This window comes from Amia ocellicauda, chromosome 18 (genome assembly GCF_036373705.1).
Source record: "Amia ocellicauda isolate fAmiCal2 chromosome 18, fAmiCal2.hap1, whole genome shotgun sequence".
NCBI lineage: Eukaryota > Metazoa > Chordata > Actinopteri > Amiiformes > Amiidae > Amia > Amia ocellicauda.
In genome coordinates this window covers 24,077,157-24,102,743 of record NC_089867.1, presented here as the reverse complement: position 1 = coordinate 24,102,743, position 25,587 = coordinate 24,077,157, and the positions used below count along the sequence as shown (strand labels likewise).

At 46.4% G+C, this 25,587-nt stretch overlaps 1 protein-coding gene across 2 annotated transcripts in view; it reads left to right on the top strand.

The window, feature by feature from the left end:
- pax7a (paired box 7a) overlaps positions 1-25,587 on the top strand; it is a 76,006-nt gene that overhangs the window by 26,377 nt on the left and 24,042 nt on the right. For both annotated transcript variants that reach the window (XM_066690989.1, XM_066690988.1), the window contains exons 5-7: positions 11,183-11,382; positions 23,135-23,300; positions 23,718-23,914. In XM_066690989.1, the coding sequence (XP_066547086.1) occupies positions 11,183-11,382; positions 23,135-23,300; positions 23,718-23,914 (563 nt within the window). The remainder of the gene's footprint in view (positions 1-11,182; positions 11,383-23,134; positions 23,301-23,717; positions 23,915-25,587) is intronic.

Here is a 25,587-nt window from a genome sequence, read left to right as displayed (position 1 = left end):
ATGCTCGTTTTAAATGTTTTTTTTTTTTGTTATATATACATACTGTTGTGGTTGTTTGTTTCTCGGTCCATTCATTTTTTTTCTCTTCTTGTGCATCTGCAAGGTCCTCCACTGGGTTAATATTATCGTCAGTAATTGTGTTCTTGGATCTGGTAACTCCCACTGCGCAGTTTAAATCAATGTGTTGCTTCCACATGAATAATTAACTATTAAAAGGTTTAACAAAACATACGTAAGAAAGCAGTTAGCGAGGAGTCCTGCATTCCTGATTAAAATGACGAGAGACGTCTTTCGATGAGTGGGACAGCTGTATTTTGGAGCCCTGGGCGTTTTGAATCTCAGTGGTAATAGGACAGTGTTTCAGTCGAATGTAAAGAGTTACAGCACTCCTGTGTCCCGCCGTTAATGGGAGCGGTGGTGGTAGTAGATGTATCTTGCAGGGATTGATTCTGTGAGTTTGTATGAACTTACAAAACTGGTCAGTCAGTAAAGCCCTTGGAAAGATGTTAGACTCGGCATCTTACAGTGTGAATATTCAGCCTCAGCCACTGGGGCTTGTGTGCCAATAGAAATGCAGTTAATAGCTTTGAAAAATATGCAAAATGCAAAATAATAGGCGCTGGCAGGATTTGAAAGTGAGCTGTGAGTGATTACTGCAACGACAAACAGGACGAATCTCCTGGCTTTACCAGTTTTCTTTTTTTTTTTTTCAATCTGTCGTTTTTCTTTAATTTTATTACTTTCGCTGTGACCCCAATTAGCAGGAGCTTAATCCCAGGAAGTGAAATCCCATTGTCCAAGAAGTGGAACTGAGAACTGCTGTAAAACTAAACCCGGCGTCTTTCAATACCTGTTTCCCCAAAGCTGCCAGGTAGAAATTGAATCGGGTCCTTGTCCCAGCTTTCATTGAGTTAGTTAAGCCCAAGCGTTTCATCTGAATAGCATATTTCTGCTAGAAAAATCAACATAGTATTTATTTTGGTATAGTTTATTTACTTTTTAAAATATACAACAGGTAGATATACATTAAATTATGAATTAAAAACATTTGAAAAGTATAAAACATTGCCAACTGATTGAGTAACCTGGTTGGCCCTTGTGTTTATTTATTTGGTTATTTAGCCGTTGAAAACTCTGGAGCTGTTTTGTGTACAAAAAATTCATCAACTTGCTTTCCATTTACTGAATAGTTTACATTATTAATAAGATCCTCAACGTGCTGTGGAGAAGTAAAGGAACCTAGAAGGAAAAAAATCAAGAACAGCTTTTCTCAAAGTCCAAAAAATCTGAAAATAATAAGTATTTTTCTGATTTTCCCTGAATCTTCTCTTTTCCAAATTAAAATCCCAACTCTGGACTCTGGAGTCTTTAATTTAATCAACTCTGATGGAACGATCCAGCGCAGTGTGGCTTTCTAAACAGCCCGTATCTAAACCAGAACACATTTCGTGGTCTGTAACAGAAGACGGGCACGGTGAGATTCAGATTTAAACCAGTATCAATTTCAAAACGTGTGTTTGTTTTCTTGTTTTCTGTGTGTCACTATCCGGGGGATTTCGGTTTCTACCCACCCTGTTCCTTTCATCGGCTCACACGTTTAATTAAGTTCTTTATGACCGCGGGCTTCGTTTGCTCAAGAGTGTGATAGCTGCGTCGCTTAAAAAACATGAAAACGCAACCAGGGAAAAGTAACAGAAGGGCGTCACACATCCATAAATGCATATGAACGGTAATTTGAAGCACATTTTGTTGAGAGAACTCGGCAGAGAAACAGGTAGCCCTCGTTGATTTGGGGGAATTTGCATCATGCAGAAACTGGGACCCCAAACCTACCCCCGCTGCAGCCCTCCGCACCCCCACCCCCTTCAAAGGACCCCCACCCCTCGACCCCGTAATGGTTTAATATTCAGGCAGCACCTTCCATTTGAGTTTGGGCACAGAGAGTCAATATGTCAGCGTTTATTGATGCCCCACAGAGCTGCGCTGGGTTGTCAGCACTCTTTTCAGACCTTAATGGCCCCCTAAGGTGCTCCTTCTCTCGGGCTGAAAGAGCTGGGAGGCCCTGAGAGCGGCTCTGTTGTTTAAGGTGAGCGCACACTCACACAGACGCACAGACAAAAAGCCCCTGCGCCTTCACACACATGACAAGACCCATAAAAGCCCATCGCCTCCACTTCTTATTTTTTTTCTTCTTTCCCTTCTCAAACTTTCTTTCTTTCTTTCTCTTTTTTCCCCCCCTAAAGAATGAAAAGAGGGCTAATTGTTTGTTGGGAGCCAAAGATGATAGAATCCCCCACTTTCCTCCCTTCCTTGTTTTTTTCTTCTTATCTATTTGTCCCATTTCTTCTACTTCATCACCATCGTCGACCCCATCTTCCCTTTCTCCCGTTTAAACAGAAATCGTCATCGTTTAGTTTTTTTTTTAATCAAGATGAGAGATCAGCGCAGGAATTTGCACGTGGGAAGTTGAATAGAAGAAAAGGATGGAGCCTAAATTTTGAAGGAGGTTAAAAGAGAAAGGCTGGTTGTTGACAGCTGTGGAAAAAAAAGTGTTTCTTCATGGGAGCAGATAAATCGTTGGTATTTTAATGTTCTTAAATTCATAATGGCTTATTAATCACTTTCTTTCGATTCATGACTAACCTAAAGGATTTTTGTTGTTGCAAAAGAAACCGATTCCAAGAAATGCCACAGGACAGCCTAGCATTCATATCGTGTTGTTTCTTCATAGTTTTAGTAGTCGTTGTGTGCCTGAGGAAACTGGAAAATCTTGTGGTCGCAAACTGAGTGAGGCACCAGCATGATTAAAGACTGGCAGCTAGTTTCCGATATCCGTCAAGAAGTCGGCACCACCATGAATAGGTGTCCTCCCTTAATACCTGTTTAATAAAGCAGTTTTGCCAACTTGTCAACGAAGAGAGGTGGTAATAGTAATACAGCAACCACTTAGCAACCAAACACACAGAGAATACACACATGCAACGGAGCAAAACAACTTGAGCTACACAGGCGGACAAGAACCCCCCCGCACATGCAACCAAACTTAAAGCTGAACGCTCAAAGGAGACTGTAATCTGGGAGCGCTCGACTTCGCCTCCCGCAATGCTCCTTCTTGGCTTTCCCTGCGCTCGAGTGCGTTCGTTGGCCTGGGGGGATACAGCGTTGTGTTGTGAAGGGTTCCTCCACCAGCCATTGCACAAGACTGTTCTCTACACGCGTAGCCCAGGGACAAGAGGTGGGGCGACTGTTAGACTCGGTGAAGATCGGTCCCCTTCGTCTGTAAATTAGCCGCCCGGCAGGAGTTGCCTGTAAAAGCTGAACTTCGACTTGATCTCCGCTGTGGAAATGTTGTTAAACGTAGTCTAATATGTTGGCGCTTGTGCGGTGTGAAAGGTGTGGCAAAAAGGTGCCAGACAGTGCCAGACAACAATAAAAGCAGGAGTTTCCTATCAGTGGTGCACAGATCTACCTTACACAGCGATGCCCCACTCCCCTGGTTAGTCATTTGGCCTCAAATTTATATTGTGGAGTTTGACAAAATGGACAGTAATTATCAATGCAACTCTTTGTCCATTCCAAGTAAATCAGGTGGCAAAAACACTGGGAGCTTCCAAACCGCGTCACGTCTTGTGAATCAGATGTTGTTGTGTTTTGAGGGGGCGGCTCTCGACAGTTCAGATTGAAACTCCCCCTCGCAGCTCCTTCCCCGGGACTGAATGGGAAGCATCATCCATAGCGTCTCCTCGGCGCGCTCTCTGAGAGATGCAGATTCCTCCCCTGTCATTCATTTTCGGTTTTATATGCGATCCCCCCCTCCCCTCCTTCTCCTCCCTCCCTCCCTCGTTCTGCATACCAGTATCTGAAGTTCAGATCCCAAACAGACCTGAGGAGGGGATGCGCGGGTTTTTGTTTTTTGATCCGAGCCTGGAGCCGCAGAGATTGCAGCGAGGCAGATGGATGTCAGAGATAGCAAATCAGATCTCTGGCTTACTGAGCTCATTATAGTATGCCGATATAATTAGTTTTTTCCCCCCCTTCTTCCCCTCGTCTCAGTTAGCTGACAAAAAGAATAATTACACCAACAACAACAACAACAAAAGACAAACACAACATAAACACGTAAACAAAACCAGCAGGGAAGATACGCTTACTCTTTTTTTTTTTTTTTTGTCTTCTCCTCTCTTTCCTTCCTTCTGGGAAAACGAAAATAAAATATTGTGTGCACAGATAGATCAGTTCATTTTCAACTGGTGTCATTCCCTTTGCCAAAACGGGGCTTTCTGTTTTTTCTTGCGTTTTTTCAGATGCTTGGAAAATATTGAAAGCGGAGCTATGATTATAATTAATCTGGAACTAATTTGGCTCCAGAAAAAAAGGAGAAGCCATTATAAATCAATACTGTACCCGACTGCACTTGCTGTTTTCGTATTCCTTTGCACAGTGGGTTTGTGGTGGAGGTGGGCATGGGCAGGGGTTTGCTGATACAATTGGAGCCACATCGCCTGCTTTTCTGAAGGGAGTTGGGCTTCATATTCAGAAAGAACCAGCGGGATTATTGATAGTCACAGGATAGTTGAGCCATCGGAGATGACACTGTTTTGAAAGCATTATCCACCTTCTTGTTTTGAGGGAGGTGTTTAAAGGTAGTCAGTGCCTCCGTTGACCCATAGTTGAGGAGCAGAAAGCAATGCATTTCAATCGATTTGTGACAAAAACTGAAACCCGACCACAATGCCCCGGCAGACGCTCGCTTCTCTCATGTTGCTGGTTGGCACTGAGGGGCAGTTTGTGCGCGGAGGTCGGATCTGAAGGGCAGAAACGGATGCAGACCGGGCCTGTGACATCCGAACACGGCCTGCTTTAGTCAGGAGGAGGTTTGTTGTGCATTATATCCTCAGTGTTTATGTGGACTTAAATGGATCAGCTTTCAGTGTGATACAGTAGGTAGGTTTTTGTGATTGATATGTATTGTATATCAATTAATTTAATCACCGGTAGCTATGGCCGTCGGACAACAGAGAGGTTGGCATTGCATGTTTGGACTCTGCTGTAATCCTAGTAATCTGCATTGTGGCATTGTGGCACGTTCTCTTTCCGGGCTTCCAAGACTTAATTTGATTTGAGATAATAATATAAATATATAAACAGATAGAAAGTTTCTTGTAGTGAATCTCAGGGCAGAGTGGTTCCCTTTACTAACAGTGATGAAGACAGATGTCGGAGCGTCTGTCCCCCTGCCACGGCAGCGTGATTGAGCACGCCACGCCGCGCTCTTTATGGACAGCACAGCTGTGGCCGGGAGTTGATCAAGGCCACGTTACCTCAGGCGCTTTAGAGGGCCGAACAAAAGGGCCCGGCTCGGAGAGGGGAGGGAGGAGGACTGCACCGGGGAAAAAAAGAGAAAGGTTAAAAGAGAGTCGAAGGGGAGAGAGGGAGAAGGGAAGGGGCCAGGCGCAACATTATTGATGGATTCCCCATCTGCCTGTGCTCAGAACAGAGTCTGGACTCAACAAAGAGTTAGTGGGACTGGACTGTGTTCATGCTGTGGCCAAAACTGCAGACTGCTGTAGAACACCCCCCCGACCACAGAAATAATCATATTAATAATCATAACATTGAAAGAATGAACTTGGCGTTTCACTACTTGCCTTTTTACACAAAATGCCTGTTTCCAAATGCAGAAAAAATCAATATATACAAATAAATACAAATGAATGTCTGGAGAACATAATTCAGTGCATGTTGAGAATACATTAGGTTTCAACAACAGCAGAGTTTTAAGGGCAGGGAGCTGATTAAAACACAGAAGGAAGGGTTAGTGTTGTTCCCAGATTGGCCTGATATTCTCATAATGTGCCTAACTGGTGCCCTGGCACATCTCTCGCCTGTGCTGGGCAAATAACAGACCACCAACCCGCGGCGGTCGTGTGCCACCAGCACCTCCATCCATCACGACATGCCACCAACACGCTGCTCTGACAGGGGGACCCCTCCACAGCTGGGAGCACGCTAAGAGATGAACACGGCAAATGCTCCATTCTCGGCTCTCGATTATGGCCCTATCTCACGCCTGATTTCGGTTATCACAACAAGTCTGAGGCATCCCATCGGGAACCATAAGGCCTGGCCCTAATTAATGGGATTATTTAATTAGAAATGTAAAACAAGAGGAAGATAGAGAGAGAAGTGACTGAATCCGTCCTCGGCACGGGTCCGAAAGTATCATCCTGGAAGGCAGAGGTGAGTCGAGGCAGGTGACTGTCTCCGTTAGGAAAGTTGTGAACTAGAAGAGGTGGCTGTGCTTTTCCACTGTCACCCCCCCCTCAACGCAGTGCATTTAAATACAATATCTATAAATTAGCCTGTGCCCTAGAGGCGTATACTTAAAGAAGGCATAATGCACACCCGATAGTACATAATTAGGCTTTAATTTTATGATAAATCGCAAGAGCAAGGCTTGAGTAGTTTATCAATCTCCCCAGAACCTGAAATGGAATTACAGCCTTATTATTATATAGGATGTAATCGGGATGTTCCCTATTTGTTCCAAAGCAGGGTAAACGATTAAGAAATTGACCTCACTTCTGTAATGGATTGTAATTTTTTTTTCCTTCGCGTCTGACGTTAGATTCTCCACTAATTCTACAACAACATGGCGGTTATTCCCCCACAATGAAAGCCTGTGGTTTACAGGCTGGTTGAAGGCGCTCAGAGAAAGATCTGCCATTTCCCACTCCACGGGAGGGTGAATCTTTCATTGCGATAGAGCTGCCCTGCTGGCAAAAGAAACAACTCATATCTATGGCATTCTTGCTTTTGTTTCCAAACAGTTGATTATCTTGATTATGAAAACAGTTTTCTTCCCATTATCTGTATGTATTTATTGACGTATTGCTGCTATGTCCTAATTTCTCTATTTTAACTAGGCGTGCCAAACTTTGGATCACATACAAGCAAACAGCAAAGTATAGGTTAACCTTCCAGAATGTACCCCTGTCTCTGGCATTACCATAATCCCCCTCTTCTCTCCCGCGCGGTCCTGACCCATAGTGAGCTCACTGCGGACCGGTTTCAGCGTACAGTACGGCCCAGGTATGAGCCGTCAGACGGGAGATGAAGGGGCGGTGGTGTGAAATAGGCCATTCAGAAGATCTTCATCAGGCAAGGCTTTGAATTTCGGCCAAAAGTGTCCCATTAAGATGGCATTCTGTGTCTCAATTAGAGATGTGTGGGTTTGGTTTGTGTTGTTCATTTATTTATTGAACCGGATTAAAGAAGGAGAGCTGGAGCGAGGGAAATTAAATAAATCACCTAATAATAATAATAATAATAATAATAATAATAATAATAATAATAATAATAATAGCAACATGGGACGCCCAGAGTGCCGCCGTCGTGGCTGTTTAAGAGAGCAGTAATCTCAGACTTGGTAAAGCTTCCCCTAAGCTGACAAACATAAGAGATGCAAAGCAAGAATGGATATGGTGGGATTTTTATTTTTTCCCCCAGATTTTTTTCTCTTCGTTCCAAATCCAGCCGCATGTAGGAGAGAACAAATAAATTCCATGCTGTCTCTGAAATGAAAGCCCCAGCCCAGCCGCGGGACTCCTCGGTGCCTCCGGACAGTGATATATCGACCGCTGTGTTGGGCTCGAGTGTTGTCATGGCAAGTTAGCAGCAAAGCGGTTCGCTGCGTCGTCGCCGTAAAAAAACCCACAAAGGGCCGCACTGTATATGTACACATTGCTATTGACATCTACATGCATGTGTGTGCAGGAGTGTGCCGTCCGGGGCGAGAGAATCGGTCTTTATTCGACAGAGGGGAGAGGAATGGGGGGAGGGAAAAAAATTGATTTCATTAATGCGGCCTCATGTCCTGCAGCCACATGTAATCCACTGAGAATTCGCGAACGTGAGCTCGGGGAGACAAAAAGGAGTCCGCGAGAAGACTTCTCGAGTGGCCTGTAATGATAGTCTCTACCTAATCCCATAATTCCTTGTTTAATTAAACTCCAGAGCCGGCCAGGAGTGCCAGCCATTTTGCTCGTCCTTTTTTTCCCTCTTCTGTATTATTTGGAGGCCAGTGAGGGGGACTTTTCTTGTTTCTTTCCCTTTTTCTGCCATCTTGCTCCCCCCCGCCACTGCAGACACACGCACATCCACAAAGGGACATGACCGTCTGTCGGCCCTTTACACGCACACACACGCGTGTACAGTTGGCGGTCTTATGTGCTGAAGCCGGGGTGCAGGTGCGATAGGCTTCCCACCCCCCCGACGCTCTTTGAGTCACCGTTGCTGTTTTGAGGCCGAGACAAACATGTTCACGGCTACGTCGGTTGCTTGACATGCGGAAGACAGGCCCGACCGCAACACCTGAGTCACGCGGCGTTTGATGGACAGACAGACACGTCCGGGCTGCGGCTTTTGGTGACTCAGTCAGAGACTCTGCTGAGGAACTCACGACCGGTGGAATTTGCCTAATTGGCGAGAGGAAGTGAGCAGTAACACTAGACCACGTCACCAAACGCCACATGCCCACTCCCTGCGCTCTCTCGCTCCCTCTCCCTCTCCCTCTCCCTCTCTCTCTCTCTCTCTCTCTCATTAGTGGAGAATGTCACCGGCCCACTTGACGTTTGCCGGTCGATTTCCTCATGTGTGTTGCCCCAACCCCTCCCTCCATACTCCAAGCTCACACACCTGCCCTACCCCCGCCCCCCACCGGCAGGCTCACATTCCACCTGGGAGAAAGATACAGTGTGTGTGTGTGTGTGTGTGTGTGTTTGTTTAGGTAGGTGTTAAGACTAAGCTGTTAAACACCCAGTCTGTGTAAAAACTTTAGCCCCCACCTCCCGCCTGTCCCCCCAGGCGTCCATCGTCACATTAGCCAGAGTGCCGACGTTGGAGACAACCTGCCGCAACCACAGGCCTCTTCACAGACAAGTACGGCAATTGTGTTGTTCTCACCTGTGGCTGAAAACACACACAATCCATCTCTGGTTACAGACAGGTCTGGCCCGGGCTCCTGTTTGTGGCTTGTACACAATGCACCGTTCTTTCGTTTCTTTTCTTCCGTGCTTTCTCTCTTGCCTGTAGGTAAATAGAAGTCGTGCAAACAGTCGACCGCAGAGTTAATTAAAGCGAGGGCTCGTGTCACGTCTGGGTGGCAGGCTGAAGTGTCCTTTAAAGAGACGTCACCTCTTAAATCAACGCTTTTCTTTGATAAACAAGAATAGCACCGTCATTTCAGAGTAACTTTCCCAGTTTCACTATTAAATTCATGACTTGTGGGAAGCAGGGGAACCGCCACGCCGATGATCCGGGCTCCCATGAGCGCCTGCCCTCCGGTGTGGCCGCGCCCTTCCCTCTCGCCTCGGTTGGCAGTGATCAGCGCTGCTCCGGGGTGACCGGGGAGCCTGTATAAATATCTCTGAATAAGAAATAAGAGTTCAGCCATCCCTAATTTGGAATCGCTTAAATTTCAACAGAAGTCATGGCCCGGATTAAGCCCTGTGTCTGGAGCACGGGGCTTCCAGAGCTGGCGGGAGGATTTGCAGGGATCAGCCCCCCCCCCCCCCAAAAAAAAATCTGGCAGGACGAAATCAAATAAAAATGAAAAAGATGAATCCTGTCTGGGGATCAATAAAACGGGCAGAGTGCAGTTGTAAAACAAAATAAAAGAAAGGAAGTAAAAGAAGAGAGGGTTCTTTCCGTCCTTTTTGTGTTGTTGTGTCATAAAGGGCCACTGATATGCGGCCTTCAGACCAGAGCTCCCGTACTGCCCCCCCGACTACAGTTTTGATAGTTTTACATTAAGGCACTGACAGCATTTTCATTTAAGATAACACGGAAGTCGATTTTTCTGAATTTAAAAGACCAATACGGTCTCAAAACCCCCCAAACATTCAGGCATTTTAGTGTATGTGCGGAACGTAAGTCTGAAAATGTACAGCGTCAATCCACTTACATAGCAAAAGTCATGTGGTCTCGTTACACAAGAAGTGAACACGATGTTATGTTTTCCTTTCGTAGCGCTGTATTCGTACTTCACTCGTTTATCCTTTATTTCCCCTTCTCCGGTCGGTAGAGAGCCTCAGCCTTTGTGTTCAGAATATACATAAACATATATCCATCCACCTGAAATGTATATATACATGCCCGCATCCCATCAAACTTTAGCTTAAGATGCAAAAAAAAAACTAATATATGCCGTAGTGTAATTGAAATGGCAGGGTGACTGAAAATTAACAGATTATCTGCTATAGTGATTTGAAACACAGTGTGTGAGTACAGTATATGTGTTTTTTTTCTGTAAACCCATATGATATTATATTGCAAATATTTACACATTGCCTTTTTTTTTTTGTTTCTCAGCCCCCAGGCGCTTGTAAAAGAATAGTGGTACACGGATCGCCAAGGTGGTCTGGATAGATTAACTCCCCCCGCCACTACTGCATGGCTGCGGGGCCTATTGGGATGAATTCTGATGCAGGATTGTATTCTCAAAGGCCTCTCATATATAAATAACTACAGATTAAAATAATATTTGCTGTCTCCGGCTTGCCAATAGTGAAAGCCGTAAGAGACTGTATCGTCCTAATCCTCTCCCGCAACTCCGCATTGCCATGGAGACTGTTCGCGGCCCACAGACGTCAGGAACGGTTCTGGCGGCCTGGCGTGGTGCGGCACTCGGAGGCCTTGTTCTGAATTCGATCTTGAATTGACTCGCCGTGCATTGTGGGGTTCGGCGATCGCTGCCGAGACGGCGGTTTAGTGGGGACTTTAGTGTGTTTTTACAGTAACAGGAACTCAAAAGCGAACGGGGTGCCGTCCTTCTGCATTGATGGTTGCTGTTGTTTTTTCTGCGGTCATCCCTGTGGCGATTTGTCAAGGCCCTATGTCTGAAAACAGCAAGGTGCACTGTGGCAAGTCACTCCAATCGCAGGGAAGACCTGTGCCGGGTAGATCTAGACCCGTCCCTCTGCTTGGTTCTCTGGTTCCCCCCAGATGTGTAGTTTGGGGGCTGGAAGAGCTGTAAATACTTAAAAGAGTATTCAAATATTATTGTGGTCTGTAGTTCATTATAAACAGAAACGGGAGAGCCTTAAGTTGGGGCCGACACTTTCTCGGCTTCAATCGCTCCTTCTCAACCCGCTCTCTCTCCCTCTCTCTCTCTCCGCTCCAGGAAACCGCATGGACGAGAGCTCGGACGTGGAGTCGGAGCCAGACCTGCCGCTGAAGAGGAAGCAGCGGCGCAGTCGGACCACGTTCACGGCGGAGCAGCTGGAGGAGCTGGAGAAGGCCTTCGAGAGGACGCACTACCCGGACATCTACACCCGCGAGGAGCTGGCGCAGAGGACCAAGCTCACCGAGGCGCGCGTGCAGGTCAGAGGTCACCCCGGGGGGCTGGGGCGGAGTGCCCGGGCGCTTCTGGGTTTCGTTTTGCATAAAACTGTGCTCCTCCCTGAGCGGGAGCAGAGAGGCAGGCCCGCTCGCACGCACGCACAGCAGAAAGACGGAGAGATATGTAGATTTGTGTAATACAGCCGCTGCGCTTCCCTCAGACCCCGTTGAGCCCCTTGGATTTCTGCAGGAGAGAATAATTACGCACTGTCCCGGGGCTCCTGATAAAGAGACAGGAAAAGTGCGAACTCAGCGCCCGACGCGATACAGAATGCATTAAGGAGACGCACAGTGGGATATTGCACAGCTGAGGATATGTCGGTTTTGAATATGAATAACATTAAGATGACTCGTTTCCAGAACGATTGTAATCATCAAATAGAAACAGTGAGGTCTGGCATCGCAGTAAATTGGCTGTGTGGCCGGCGCTCGTCGGATTATCGTCTTTGCCGTTTTTTTGTTTTGTTTAGTTCATAACAAATCACCAGGAATATAGACTGACTACATAATCATGTTCCTCACTCACCTCAAGTCATTCCGTGTCGTTTTGCCTCCTCCTGCTTGGACTGTCGGTCACCTTCCCTAACGAACCACTAGCTCGCGTTCAGGAGAGTTGTGTAGCAGAGCTCTACAGAACACACCCCTTTCTGATTTGTTGTTCTGCAGCATGCGTACCATTTATAAAGCGTCCCACATCAACATTGGAAAGACAGAAGGAATGAAAAGGCGTTAAGGATTGCAACAGGTGTTAAGGAGGTCATCTTCTGACGTCCTGTGGTCTCTTCGTGCTGAGTTGATGTATTGCCAAGCTACAGAGAGTTTGGGTTGCAAACCTGGGATCAACATCCTTCAATCGCCCCCTTCGGAGCCCCTTCCCCTCTCCCTCATCCCAGACTCTCTACATGTCTCCAAGGGAGGGGGGAGTGTGTATGTTTCTCACACACAAACATGCACACACATACATAAACACACACACTCAAAATTCCATTCCCCGCACACAGATGAGACAAGATGAGAGACAAAGGGCTAATATTTTATAGGCTTAATTCTCACTGTGGGAAAATGTATGTGTTTGTGAGTGTGAGCGCGGAATCACAGGTCAGCAATGTGTGCTGATGTCCAAGGGGATCAAGCGTGTTAACAGAGCTGCTGGTGTAAAGGGGTCCCGGGGGGCCCGTGCTGGCCATGGCGTGTAACTGAGACATCCCGGCCTGCTCTGGTGTGCTCCCCAGCAATAACATTCCTCCTCTCCCTCTCTCCCTCTCTCTCTCTCTCTCTCTCTGCGCGCTCCCCTCCACTCAGACTCTCAGAGGAGGGGTTTCTCTCTCCTGTCAGACGGCTCTTGCTGTCCTGAGGGCTTCCCAGAAATAAAAAAAACAACCACCACTGGGATTTGTGATGATTCTGTCCCCCGCTTTCCACATAGCTTGACTCCAAGTCTGGTTCCTATGCGTGGCGTTGAGTCTGTTCAGTGGAGATGTCAGTAAAACACTCAGACACCAACACACACACATCTTTGGCTAGCCAGCCCACCCACAGACACACACACACACACGTGCACATTTGGATGGGTGGACTGGCCGGAGATCTGGTATACTATCGGACGTGGGGTCTGAATAAATAGTCTTTTATAAGGGAGTGAGAATTAGGTCCCATTACTGTAAAACCATATTCAGTTGTAGGGAATCAGATACAAAACGTCCTTCTCCCAGAAGCTTGTAGTGGAAGCTCGTAACCTAAAGATTGTAACCTAAAAGTAGCCGCCCCTGTGTTTGAAATTACGAGGGCATGCTGGGAGAACGCGTACGCTGATAGGTGACCTTCCTCAGAATAAGACCCCTCAGACTTGCGTTTTCCTCTAGCTGTCCCATCATTACTCTCGTCCGCTCCCTCACCGTCACTCAGAACGTTTCCTGAGCCGGACCATTAACTGGACGCTCTCCAGATGCAGGGGAAACTGCAGGCTTCTTCACGGGAAGCTCATTCTTCGTGGGTCCCTCTGAGGGCTGGCTGTCCGTCCTGTTTCTTGTATCGTTCAAGACTAAAACCTACCCAGGTGGAGTTTTGTCCCTGTGGATTTTTCTGGTAAAACTCCCCAAGAAGACCCAGTAGGGGACCCAGCCAGCAGGTGTGTTTTGTTGTTGTTGCACTGTTGTTGTTTAGTGCTGCTCCACACACGCTCCTGTGTGATGATCGGAGCCAAAACAGTCTGATCTCAGACTTCGGTCGTGATGATTTAGAGTCTTTTTTTTCATGGTGGACATCTCCTCATCTTTCTTCCATTTCCCCGTCTTCGCACGTTCTCATAAAACTCAGAAGAAAGCTCTGGTGACCAGTGTTTGATCAATGTTTCACATGTTTCCACACCAGACTGGGGACCCAGAAGGGAAAGAGCACGTGTGTTCAGCCGCCATCGTAGACTGTCCGGTGTCGTAAACCTCATTTTGGCTGAAACTGGAGATTTGTCGAACACTCGTCCGGCTACACAGCAGCTTCAACACACTTGTGATGTATTACAGTATAAGAGCAGTGGTTAATGGGCCACACTCATAAAACCTTTACCTTTAACAACTTCTTTTTTTTTTTTAAATACGTTAATTTAAAAAAAAGATTTCCATATTCTACAAAAAGGGGTGGTACATTTGAGACAATGTTAAAGTTTATTTAAAATGGATCATATTGTCTCAAGCTACCCATTAGACATGTAATCTAGTGCACACCTGTCTTTCCTTCAGGTAAACAGAACTCTTATATTCTCTGTAATATATTCATTTATAACTTAGATTCACACTTCAGGCGGTTATACTGCTCTTGTAAGACCTCAGCTGTTCCGAGTAATCCTAAAAGCGTTTTTTTCTTTTCCACACGTAACTCTCCAGGACGGTTTTGACAGCCCCTCTGCCGCGGAGTTTTATGTAACACCGAAGGAAAATACAGTAGAGTTATGGCAACAGCTGTTCTCGGAGTGAAAAAAAAGAAGAAGAAGTACATTCCTGATGGATTTCTCATTTAAACTCTTGGCTGGGATCTCTTCTTCCCACCACTTTCAAGACTGCCGCTCCTTGTCAAATTTTCTGCATATCAGTGAGGATCCATCACTCTCTCCCGGGACCCCCCGCTCCACCACCAACATTAATCAATCAAGACCTTGTAAAAAAGCCCTGAGCCCTTCTCCCCCTCTCTCTCCCTCCTTCCCTCTCTGCTTCTCTCCCCCTGCCTCCTTCCCTCTCTTGCAATTCCTATCTGAGCTTGTTGTCCACCTCCAGAACCTTTTGTCTTTCAAATAACTGCTCCCAACGTCAAAACGTGTTGTCTTCATACTCAGAGAGGGACATTGCGAGATATATGTATGGGATTCTGGGATGTGTTGTTTACTCATTCCACAGTGGAAGTGATTGAGCACCTTTAATAAACGGATAAATAGATCTGAAAATAAATAAATACATCTTTAAAACACTGGCTGTAGGAGCAGTAGAAACGTAGCATTTAGTCAAACCGATTGGTTAGATCTTAATAGAAGCAGGCTACTTAAAAGCTTATGGTCCCATTATGGTTATGGTCAGATGTTGTGAGAGCAGGTTATTAATTTCACTGTGTCCTCCCGGGACCACCTGACCTGACAAACAGCCCAGCGTCAGGCCTGTGAGCTCAGGGACCTTTGATCAGGGACAGCGAGGTCCTTTACTGTCTTCCTGGCACATGACACGATTCTGCAAAAGACTGCCAGAGGAAAACAAAAGCAGCAGGAAGTGAAGTGATTGGTCAGTATGAATCCATGTGCCTGTTGAGCCCAGGAATGCGCTCTTCTTGGCAAGGCAACAGGCGCTGTGGAGCGATCTGCCATGTTTGTAGGTCAGCTGAAAGTCCTAGTCTTTGAAAGGAGCCCCCGGGGTGTTCGGCTCTTTTGTGTATTTATGGCAACTGATGCAAATGAGAAAAGTGCAAACATTAAAAATAAAAAAAATAAAAACAGGCCAGAACCAGGGACACTTCTTTCACTTCATTCTGTCTCGAATGATAGAGCTAAATTATGTCATGTGAAAACCTGAGGTATTTGAGTCATGGAGATAATTTGTTAATGCAATTTTCCTCATAATCTAATTTTGGAGAAGGCTTTGAAAATTCCGAAAGGTCAACTCAAACTTAATTTTCTAAAAAGGTCACTCTAGGAAAATGACTCCCGTTCAGCAAAGTAAATAGTGGCCATCAGTCTCCAATGTTGTGGAGGGGTGGGGTACGAGACAGGAGGCTGGGGGGTGTTTGGAGTACACAGCCCATTGAAGAATCTGTCTGTTTTGAGAGTCATGTGTGCTGCTGTCACTGGTCCCCATTAGCATGAGCACAGAGTTTGGCTTTCTCCTCGCTGGCAGACACCGGGCAGCTCTCCCCGAATATCTGGGGTAATTTTTGGAGCAGACACGAAGAGCCGAGGATATTGAGGACGGGGTGGGGGGGTGGGGTAATGATTAAAACTCTTCTTGCCTTTTGAGCCCTGGTTGTGAGGGTGAACATCACACAGCCCACGTGGTGCTCGTCTTAATGGATGTGTGAGTTGCCACCTGCTTTAATAGGTTTAGGGAAGTTAATTAGTCCAGAGTTCGAGCACAATCAAACTTTAATATTGAGACCGCGAGGGGAATGGGGTTCGATTAAAGACAGAGAGTATTTATTCCCAGGCCAAGCTCTGATACGTTTGTAGTCGCAGATCGCTCAGAGACTCCAGCAACGGCTGCATGTCTTTAAATGCTTAAAGTTTTTTTTTTGCTCCTCACTCTGGTTTGGTGCAGAGTGGTATGAATGCAATGTGACGCCAACTCCAGGGGGTCCGGAAAATATATGTGTTTCTGGAATGGAAGAGCTCACGACCTGCTTGGCTTTTGGCAGACCCCTCTGGCCTGCCTCTCGACCCTTAGGCCGGCACAGCTGCGTGGACATAACATCCAGATGTCAGGGAGGAGGTGGCGAGGGTTAGGATAGCACAGAGAGAGGATAGTGGTGGATCACAGAGGATGCCAAGTAGGAGTCTCGGTTCAGTGTCAAGAGCTTCGAAAGGTCTGTGAAGAGCCCTCGGCCTCGTCCCGGAAGCAGTGTGCGGCTGGACTGGACTCACTCCGTCTCGCCGTCTCCACGTCTCAGCCGGAAGCGGCACGTCTTCGAGATCCGTCTCACGCAGGGACGGCCGTGGCCTCCTTGTTAATGCACGGATTAGAAAGAGCTGCTGAGAAGAAGGGACAAAAGAGCGGAGAACAATACAAATTAGAAGACAATAGCTGAAAGAGGAGGGGGGGGGTTGGAAATGGCGAGCGTCGCGGCATCACTGACGCAGGGATGATTGCGCTGAGCGACGCGGAGACCCGACCCCCGCCACTGGCACAGCCGGACTGACCTCTGTCACAACGGTCAGCGTCTTCACAGCAGTCCTGTCCCAAAAGGGTGTGGTGGAGCTTTAGTCAGTTACATGATGGCTGAAATTGATAACGTGCACAAAACAGTTTGGCAGCTTATGCAAGAATTATCATAACAGTTTAAAGGGCGACCTTATGCTTGCGGCACACAGTGTCCACCCCCCCCCTACCCCCCCGAGAGCACGTTCAGCAGGATACAGCCTGTCAGATACACCTCACCGGGGCCGGGCCACAAAATGCGATTCACGGACAATATTCTGGTTTAATTTTCAAGTATGAAAAACTCTTTGTTACAGATAGAAATAAAACCCAGTGTCTTTTTAACGGCTTAATGTTCCCAACCCCTGCACATAAAGTCATTAGGCCAGGCTTGTGTTACAATCGAGTGCTGTTTGTAGTCGACAATAAGAAATCAAGAGCTGTATAAATAACTGTCCGTTTCAAGCTTTTTCCAAACCCTCTCCGTCTCTTTCTTCCACGCTCTGCTTTTTATTTCATAAAGAAAACACCCCATCTGTCTTCATCAGCCATCAGCGGTTCCTAATTGCCCGGGTAAACAAGGCCCCCTGTTCCTTGCCAAGCCACTGTTTTACTGCCCTGTCTGACAAATTGTGGGAGCTGATCCATATCTCACTAACTGCTGGGATGATTAGTTCCAGACCCCTTGACGGGGGGCACAGAAGCTGTGGCTACCTGTCTTGCCCACACCGCCCCCCCAGCGCCTCTCACACAGACGGTAGCTATGCGCTGGAAATCCACTGCATCCAAAGGGAGAGAGAAATAAGACAGCTTTCAGGTCTTAAAAAGGAAATTCAGCTTAAATTGGCCAAATATTCAGTGCCCATTTTCTACAGAGGCATCAGCCAGGTGAGAGACAGTGAAGCAGCTGCCGGGGACAACACCACGACAGAGTGGAGAGAGAGAGACAGAGGAGGTGCCGGGGAACGCCATAAATCAGGGCCGCAGCTGAAATGAATTAGATTTTCTCTTTAAGGTGGACGTTTAACAGGCCGCTATCGCTTCCTCCTCCCGAGGAGCCCTATGGTCGCACAGGAGTAGGGGGCTCGGTTACAGAGGCTGTCACATAGATTATGTTTCATTACCAATAAACATTTTGCATGTAACTATTATATTTAGCAGAATCTAATAACTTATGAGCATTGCCTTTTATGAAGCGTAAAAATCAATTTGGCAAGAAGTTTTTTCTATTGGGCTCCCAGCTATTCGAGTATCAATGGTTCGCACTAGCTTCCTAGTGCGAGTGGCACAATCGTAGCAATGGGATTTCCTCAGTTGTCCTTGTACTTTGCTTTTGGACATTTGTACAAATTCAAGATGTTCTTGAAACAGAAGCTTTGTGCCTCGTGTCTTAATACTTCCCTGTGGATAACGCAACCTGTCTTCGGCACACAAAGGAAGCTGCAAGTGCCTCTTCAGATGCGTTATTGAAACGGCGAGGTGGGAACACACTGCATGCTTGTACTGCATACTGGGCACGAGAACTCAGGGTTCACATCCTGACAGTCCTGTCTTTTTTCACTTCTTTCACAATAATATGAAGAATCAAGCCCAGAGTTTGGTAACAGTGGGCAAGAAAAGACACTTGACAGGAGAGATCAACGGGATTTCACAAAGCCCCTTTCCCGTTGCATAATTTCTGTGGCGACATAAGTTGAAACAGAACAGATTTTGAGGAGTTTATGATGTTGATGTGCCACCTTACCATAGGAAAAGCTCTGCCACTGCCTTGACATTGACAGGGTGAACTGGAAGCTTTGGTCTTATATCCTCCTTATAGGCTGATCACAAATGTTAAGGCTGTTGTCGACAGAGCAGTTCTCGTTGTCGGTGAGATCCTCAGCAGCGGCCGTGCTTGTTGTGCGAACACCGAGTCGTCAGGTTGTGCGGCACTGCGGTTGTGTGACGCTCTCCAGCAGCGCCAGCGGAGTGGCCCGTTTCCTGTGCCCACCTGGTCTGTAAATCTCACGTCCGCCCCACTCTCTCAGACTCCATTCTGTCTGCGCAGGAATGGCGAGAATCTCACTGCAGTTGCTTCTTTGCCGGGAAAAGAAAGCTGAGAAAAGACAGATGAAAAGAGAGAAAGAAAGACGGGAAATAAGCTTGTGTGAAGCCCACCCAGCCTAACTCTCTGTGCCGTCCCTGGGAGTCATGTGCTCTGTGTGCCATAAAGGAACAAATAGGATTTAGTGTAGATTGCAGACAAGGAATAGTTGCAGTGCATCTGTGCAAGTGTTCTAACAGAGAGTCTTATTATTAGAATTTAAATGAATTTCTTTCAGTCTCTCTTTATTCACGATACTTATCAAGCTAATCCCACCCAATACTCCAAGATTCACACTTCCAGCAACTTTAATTAGCATAGTGCAGCCAGGCAGACACACAGACAGCAGGCTGGGAGTCTCCGAGAGGCTGGCTGGTTGTGTGCGGAGAGAGGATCGCTGGCACGGCTGCCCGTCCTCTGCTCCTCGGCGCTCTGAGATGAGCCGCGGCCACGTCACTGAGACCACGAGCCGCTGCGACTGTTGGCACAAAACCTCCGATGGAGCCGGATTCACACCATCGACCAGAATGGAGTCATTCTTCCCGATTGTAGGATGTTATAATAGCATTCCTTCATGTGATTTAGTGCAGCTTCTATTGCTCTGGCTGTTATTGTTGTGGATAATGATAGTAATAATGATTATTTAAGTCTTGTTTTCATCTTTCCCTTCAATTTTACATGGTCACCATAAAAGAGAAAATTTTACGTAAACGAGATAATCCAAGTGTTGCGCCGCATTTTATGGTCACAATAGATATTTTTTTTAAATCTTTTACTTTGGACTGTCTTCAGATATTATTCAGTCAAGAGGACATGCAATCTATACAGACATCCACATGCGTGTTCAGGCCAGACAGAGCTCTCTGGACCGCAAGGTGTCGTCCAGCCCCGACCGGCCCAGCCCCCGACCCGGCAGCCGTCGGCGAAAGAGGCAGGGAGATTGATGTCGGGCTCTTCTACGCCTCTCAGCCTCTGTTATGTTCTACTTTTTGCTGTGAAATTCAATCACGTTATCCAGGTCTTACTCCCCATCGTCCTGTCTCCCGACCATTCCCCCCTCCGCGCTGCGCCGGTAATCCTAGGAAGACATATAGCCGGTGTCTTCCAACTGGAGAGAGAGAGAGGAAAAAAAAAAAGATAGGCCCTTGTGATTGATAGCAAATGAGAGGAGAAGACTCAGGGAGGTTTCTGTCCTAGGATCTCCTCTCGGCTGATTTTGTACGCTCCACTCCCCGGAAATATATGGACGCACAACCGGCCTACCAATTCTGACTTTATTCGACTTTATTCTCTTATTTATTTATCTATTTATGTATGTATTTGTTTGTGCCAGTTCCATCTCTACCCTGGCACACTTTCTCATTCCCATCCAGCCACGATCTCCAAAACCAGACAGACCACTCAGCTTTTTATTTCTTTATATACATGGTGTTGGGTGATGAATCCAGATGGGAGAATCTTACAGCCTTTGCGAGCCACACTTCCAGTTTGTAAACTACTTCTCCATCGATAATAATAAGAATAATACAAAGAACTTTCCTCATCGAAAATTTCTATATACTCCGTGTCAAGTATCAAACATGTTTCATACATGGCTTTAGAAACCCATATACTGATGACTGCGTGTTATTTGATCGAGGGAATGTTACTGAACTGTTTCGTCCTAATTCTAATTCGTATTTAGTAGTCAGTGTCGATATTTCTATGAAATCTGCTGCTTCCCTTAAACAGCTGGAGGAAAAACTCACTAATTCTGTTAGACACCGCCGGACGTTTGGAGTGAAGTTTATTTTACTGTGGGAGGCTTTAAACCCCCTTGGAAGATTAAGAGGACCCTCTGTAAATGTGGAGCAGCTTAGTTTTAGCAGTGTGTGTGTGGGGGGTTTCTATTCCCCCCTCTATTTTGGTGTTTTTGTGTTTTGTAGCACGGTGGAACGGCAAGCGATCCAAACAATTAGTTTCCTGCGGAGTTGAAGAGGGTATCTTGTGCCTGTGGCAGTGTGTTTCTTCTCTCTGTTGCTTTTTTTTCATCTCCTCTGTGCTGAGAAAAAGGGAAGGAAGTCCAATCTGACAATAAAGGAGGAGTGAGGCTGCTGGAGGGGGCGGGGGTTCAGAGGTCGCAGGTCCTGCTGTGCGGCCCAATGAAACCTATCTGTCCAGCGAGGGGGCGAGAGGGACGGGGAGCTGGCTCAGGAGGAGCCCCCGAGAAAAGGTCCCTGGGCCTGGCGGACTGTTTGTTTGTCCCCAGCTGGAGTCCTCCACACTTAGGCCCTGTCCTTCCCCCTTTTCACAAGACTGCCACCACGCTCTCGTACACCCCAATAGCAGACACTTCCTCTGGGGTGGAGGGGGGATGGGAGCGCCCCCCCGACACAAACCACGGCGACAAAGTGAACGGAGCAAAGCGTGGATCAAATGAAGCGATTCCGGATACGAGCTCGTTTAACTGTTGGTTCCCACGTGATGCGCCACAGATTCGACGCTTCGTGTTATTCAGGCGGGACAAATAACTCTGGCGCTCAGAGCGAAGTCTATTTACGGAGTCAGAGCACAAAACGATATTTTTTACCCTTGTACTACATCTCTGTTACCTCAAAGTATAAAACGCAACAAAACAAAACAGAAAGCAGGCCTCACTATGAATGAGATGATAGCCTCCATATTAATCACCAGGCTGCATGTCTCGTTCATTTGCTGTAGCGTGTGTGTGTGTGTGTGTGTGTGTGTGTCTGCGTGTGAGCTTGTGCCTGCGCTATCTCTTGATCAGTTCTCAGTCTGAACGCAGGGCTCTGAGGGGCTGTTTAAAAGGGACGCCCACCCTTTGTGCGCAGTGTTTACCCCCAGTTCATTGAAGAGCCATTGTTACCCGTTTTTTTATCCTCCCTCACAATGGAACGGGCCGTTTGAAAAACAACTGTAGATTAACTGCGGTGACAGTGTATTAAACTCTGATGAATCGCAGCTCGGAGGCGGAGATCAATGGTCTCTCAACCTTTAGCGTTCAGAGGGCCACAGACTCGCCTTTGGTGGAAATACGGCAGGTTGCTGGCGGTATAGAAGTATAGAAGGACTTTTCTAAAGGTCTAATCATATGCGTGTTGGGCTAAAGCAGGATTTTTTTGTCTTTATAAAGCCTAAATTACTCAAAGAAAGCTGCTCCTTTGCAAACAAAAAAAAAGGCCTTTTTTGTTTGTTTTATCTTTTATTTTGTTAACAGGCCAAAAAACACACTCACTACACTTGACTACACATACAGATGCAAAGAGAGGAATGCATTTCTCTCTTGCACTCTTTCAAAACGTTTTAATCCACTGAATGAAAGGATATGCAAGTTGAACTTTTTAAACTGCTGCTCCGTTACGTCTGATGTCACAATAAGGCAACTTTAAGTGTACCGAGTTGTATTTTGACAACAGCTTTGGTCTCATTTCTAACTGAGGGATTTCAAAGGAGTCTGCTTTCCAACATTTTAATAAACAAGAAACAAGAAACAAACCTTTTTAATGGAGAATACTGGCAGGGTGTGAGATGACTAGGCCAGTTTGTGTAGCCAGTTAAGCAGAGTACAGTGTTGGTTATCCCCAGAACATGTCAGAAAGGATTTAAATGGGTAACAGAAGACGACTAATGGAGTGAAAACAGAAGGTATGAATACTCCAGCATGTACCCTTCGGCCCTGTCCTACATCCCCGCTTACAACGTGTACAACAGGTTCACAAACATACTTGAGATGTCTGGTCCGAGGGGTCTCTGACCATCTCTGACCTTTTAATTACTTTTCTTTCTGGCCGAGGCTTAGGGGAAGCTGTTTACACAGATCACAGCCTCGGCCTCTTAAGAGGAACAACAATCTTCGGCCACTGTGTTAAGGTGCTGTTTTTCTAGGGGGATTAGGCCATTTTTTAACAGGCGGCTCGGACTGACGGAGGGAGGGATGCATCACAGATGGGTGCCCGGATAACAAAAACAGAAAAACTAAATTAAAAAATACTGAGAACATTAAACAAATGTGTCTCCTCTGTTGAATGATTTATTACTTCAAGGTGTGCTTAGACCTGTAAGAAATCAGTATTAAACAGTGTGAGTAGCTTAAGAGTAGAGTTCTATGCCCTGCTGAGAGAATAACCAGATTTGAATGTGATGTTTAATTATTTGATTTGCTTTGTTAATGTGAAGTACTGTTTGAATGCATTGTACACTGATTGATTGATTGATTGATTGAATGATTGATTGATTAATTGATTGACGTACGGTTTTGTGTTTCCAGGTCTGGTTCAGCAACAGGCGGGCGAGGTGGCGCAAGCAGGCCGGAGCCAATCAGCTGGCAGCCTTTAACCACCTGTTACCTGGGGGATTCCCACCCACTGGAATGCCCACCCTGCCCACATACCAGCTTCCCGAGTCCAGCTACCCCACCACCACAATATCGCAGGGTAAGAGAGAGTATCTTTTGTGCCTGTTCACTGAGTCCATTGAACAGAGCGCCAGGCAGCACTTACTCCACTTCCTGCTCTGTGCATGTCTCTGGTGGACATAGATCACTGAGTCACAAGGCCTGAGTCACAGTGTGTGTAGAAAACGAGTGATGTCTCATAAGTCCCATGCTGAATAGTGTCCATCCTGTAAGTAACATCCCAGTGTTATATAACGCATGGAGGGATACATCACAAGCCCCTCAGGGCACTCACTCATTGACTAGGTGACTGATAAAACCTCCAGTCCCCCAACCTTAAAACCTTTCTCCAGCGCTGCACGCTTTGTGAATCTGGATCAGTTTGGGTTATTATTCCCCATTTTGCTGCCGTGATCATGTCCCAGACTAACCCTGTCCCCCCCACCCCTCTCCCCAGATGGTAGCAGCACCGTGCACCGGCCCCAGCCCCTGCCCCCCTCCACCATGCACCAGGGCGGCCTCACCGCGGACAGCAGCTCCGCCTACGGGCTCTCGTCCAACCGCCACAGCTTCTCCAGCTACTCGGACACCTTCATGAGCCCCTCAGCGTCCAGCAACCACATGAACCCTGTGAGCAACGGGCTGTCTCCACAGGTCAGTGACGGGCTGGTTCAAGATCCTAATTAAATAATGAATTGTCCCTAAGGTTGACTTTTTAATGGGGATTTAGTATAGGGCACAGTGACCCCCAGTGTTCACATGTTGTAACAGCCTCTCTGATATAGAAAATATAGAAGGAAAGTGTGTAACAAATACTGGCTTCTACTCTTGGGTAACAGTGAATTCTTGATGATTGACTTTTAAAGATCACCTTTTATGACACAAACAATTGCATTTGCAACAATTGTGCATGTAAAAGCCATTTAAAAAGGCCCTTTCCTTTTCATTCTGGAACTCTTTATTTGGAATTAAGTCAAAATAAAATATATAATTGCTAAAAGGGTATACAATTATTTTAAAACATACGTCAGACTTAACGAAAGACATTTTTTTAAGAGAATGTGAGTCATATTTATTTAAGAGTGTTATGAAGACAACCTTTATGCCACCTGAACCCAGTTGAACTAGTTGGATTGTATGGGTGTGTGTCTGGGTACGGTAGCTGGACATTTCCAGACACGTAGGTCAGTCTGAAGGGGGACGGCCTGCATGCTGTGTCTGGGATTGTAAGCTCCATGGTTCTGTGTCTTCTGCGCGTAACCGTAAGCATGTAGTAAACATGCGCTGAGACGGCTTCTCGCTGGTAATATTTTAGTTACTAGAAGCAGTCTGTTTAGCACCATGACACGTCTGTCTTAACAACCTTTTGTTCGCCGGCACCATAATGAAATCGGCCCGCGGACCTTGACGAATGTTCAGTACAGTAGCTGTTGTAAACCTGAGGGCTCCAAATCCTGGGAGTTCGCGGGCGCTCAGAGCGACGCGACTTTCCCAGCGCAGAAAATAGCAGTTTTGGATATTAAGCGCATTCCACGGAGCTCCCTCGGCCGCCCGAGAAAAGAAATTGCAGAGAATTACTGGGTATAATTTGATGTCTTGGCGTCCTAATTAGGGTATAAATCAATGGGAGGCATTAGATGCATCTATAGCTGAGCAATTCTCTCCCACTGTAGAAGAATGCAATCGCTGTCTGTAGTCTGAGAGAGAGAGGGAGTGTGTGTGTGTGTGTGTCTCGTCTCTGCGTGTGTGAAAAGGGGGGATTCCACATGTTATCCTTTCTGGGCACCTTGAATAATAAGCATTCAAAATTAGACTTTCTGGTTGGGGTTGATTCTTAAATACCACAGAATAAAAAACGACTGGTATTGATGCAAATCACTGGTGAAGAGTAAATTATACGCAATTACCCACCGATACTGGGCAGTCTTGCCCACCCTAAGCAACAAGATCTAGCTAACAAGCAGAAAATAAGATTGAAATGGTGTGTAAAGAGTTGAAAATGAATTTCAATGCTGCATTTGTCCGCAATTACCCCCTCGTTCACACGTATTTTATTGGGAGTTTTTTTTTTTCTCTCTTGCTTTTCTTTCTCTTTTTTTTTCAGCTCTCCAAATATTTCTCAAAGCAGATTGGAGACATTCTGGTATTACTCTTTCTTTTTTTTTCTCCGGAGAAGAAAGAATTAAGGATTTGATTACAAAAAAGAGATTTTCTCTTGTACTTGAGAGTTGGGGGATAACACGGGCGTTGCACAGCATGTTTGATTGTTAGTCATAGTGAAGGGGCTTTAAGTACTAATGCTCTCCCTGCAAACCTGCATAAATATC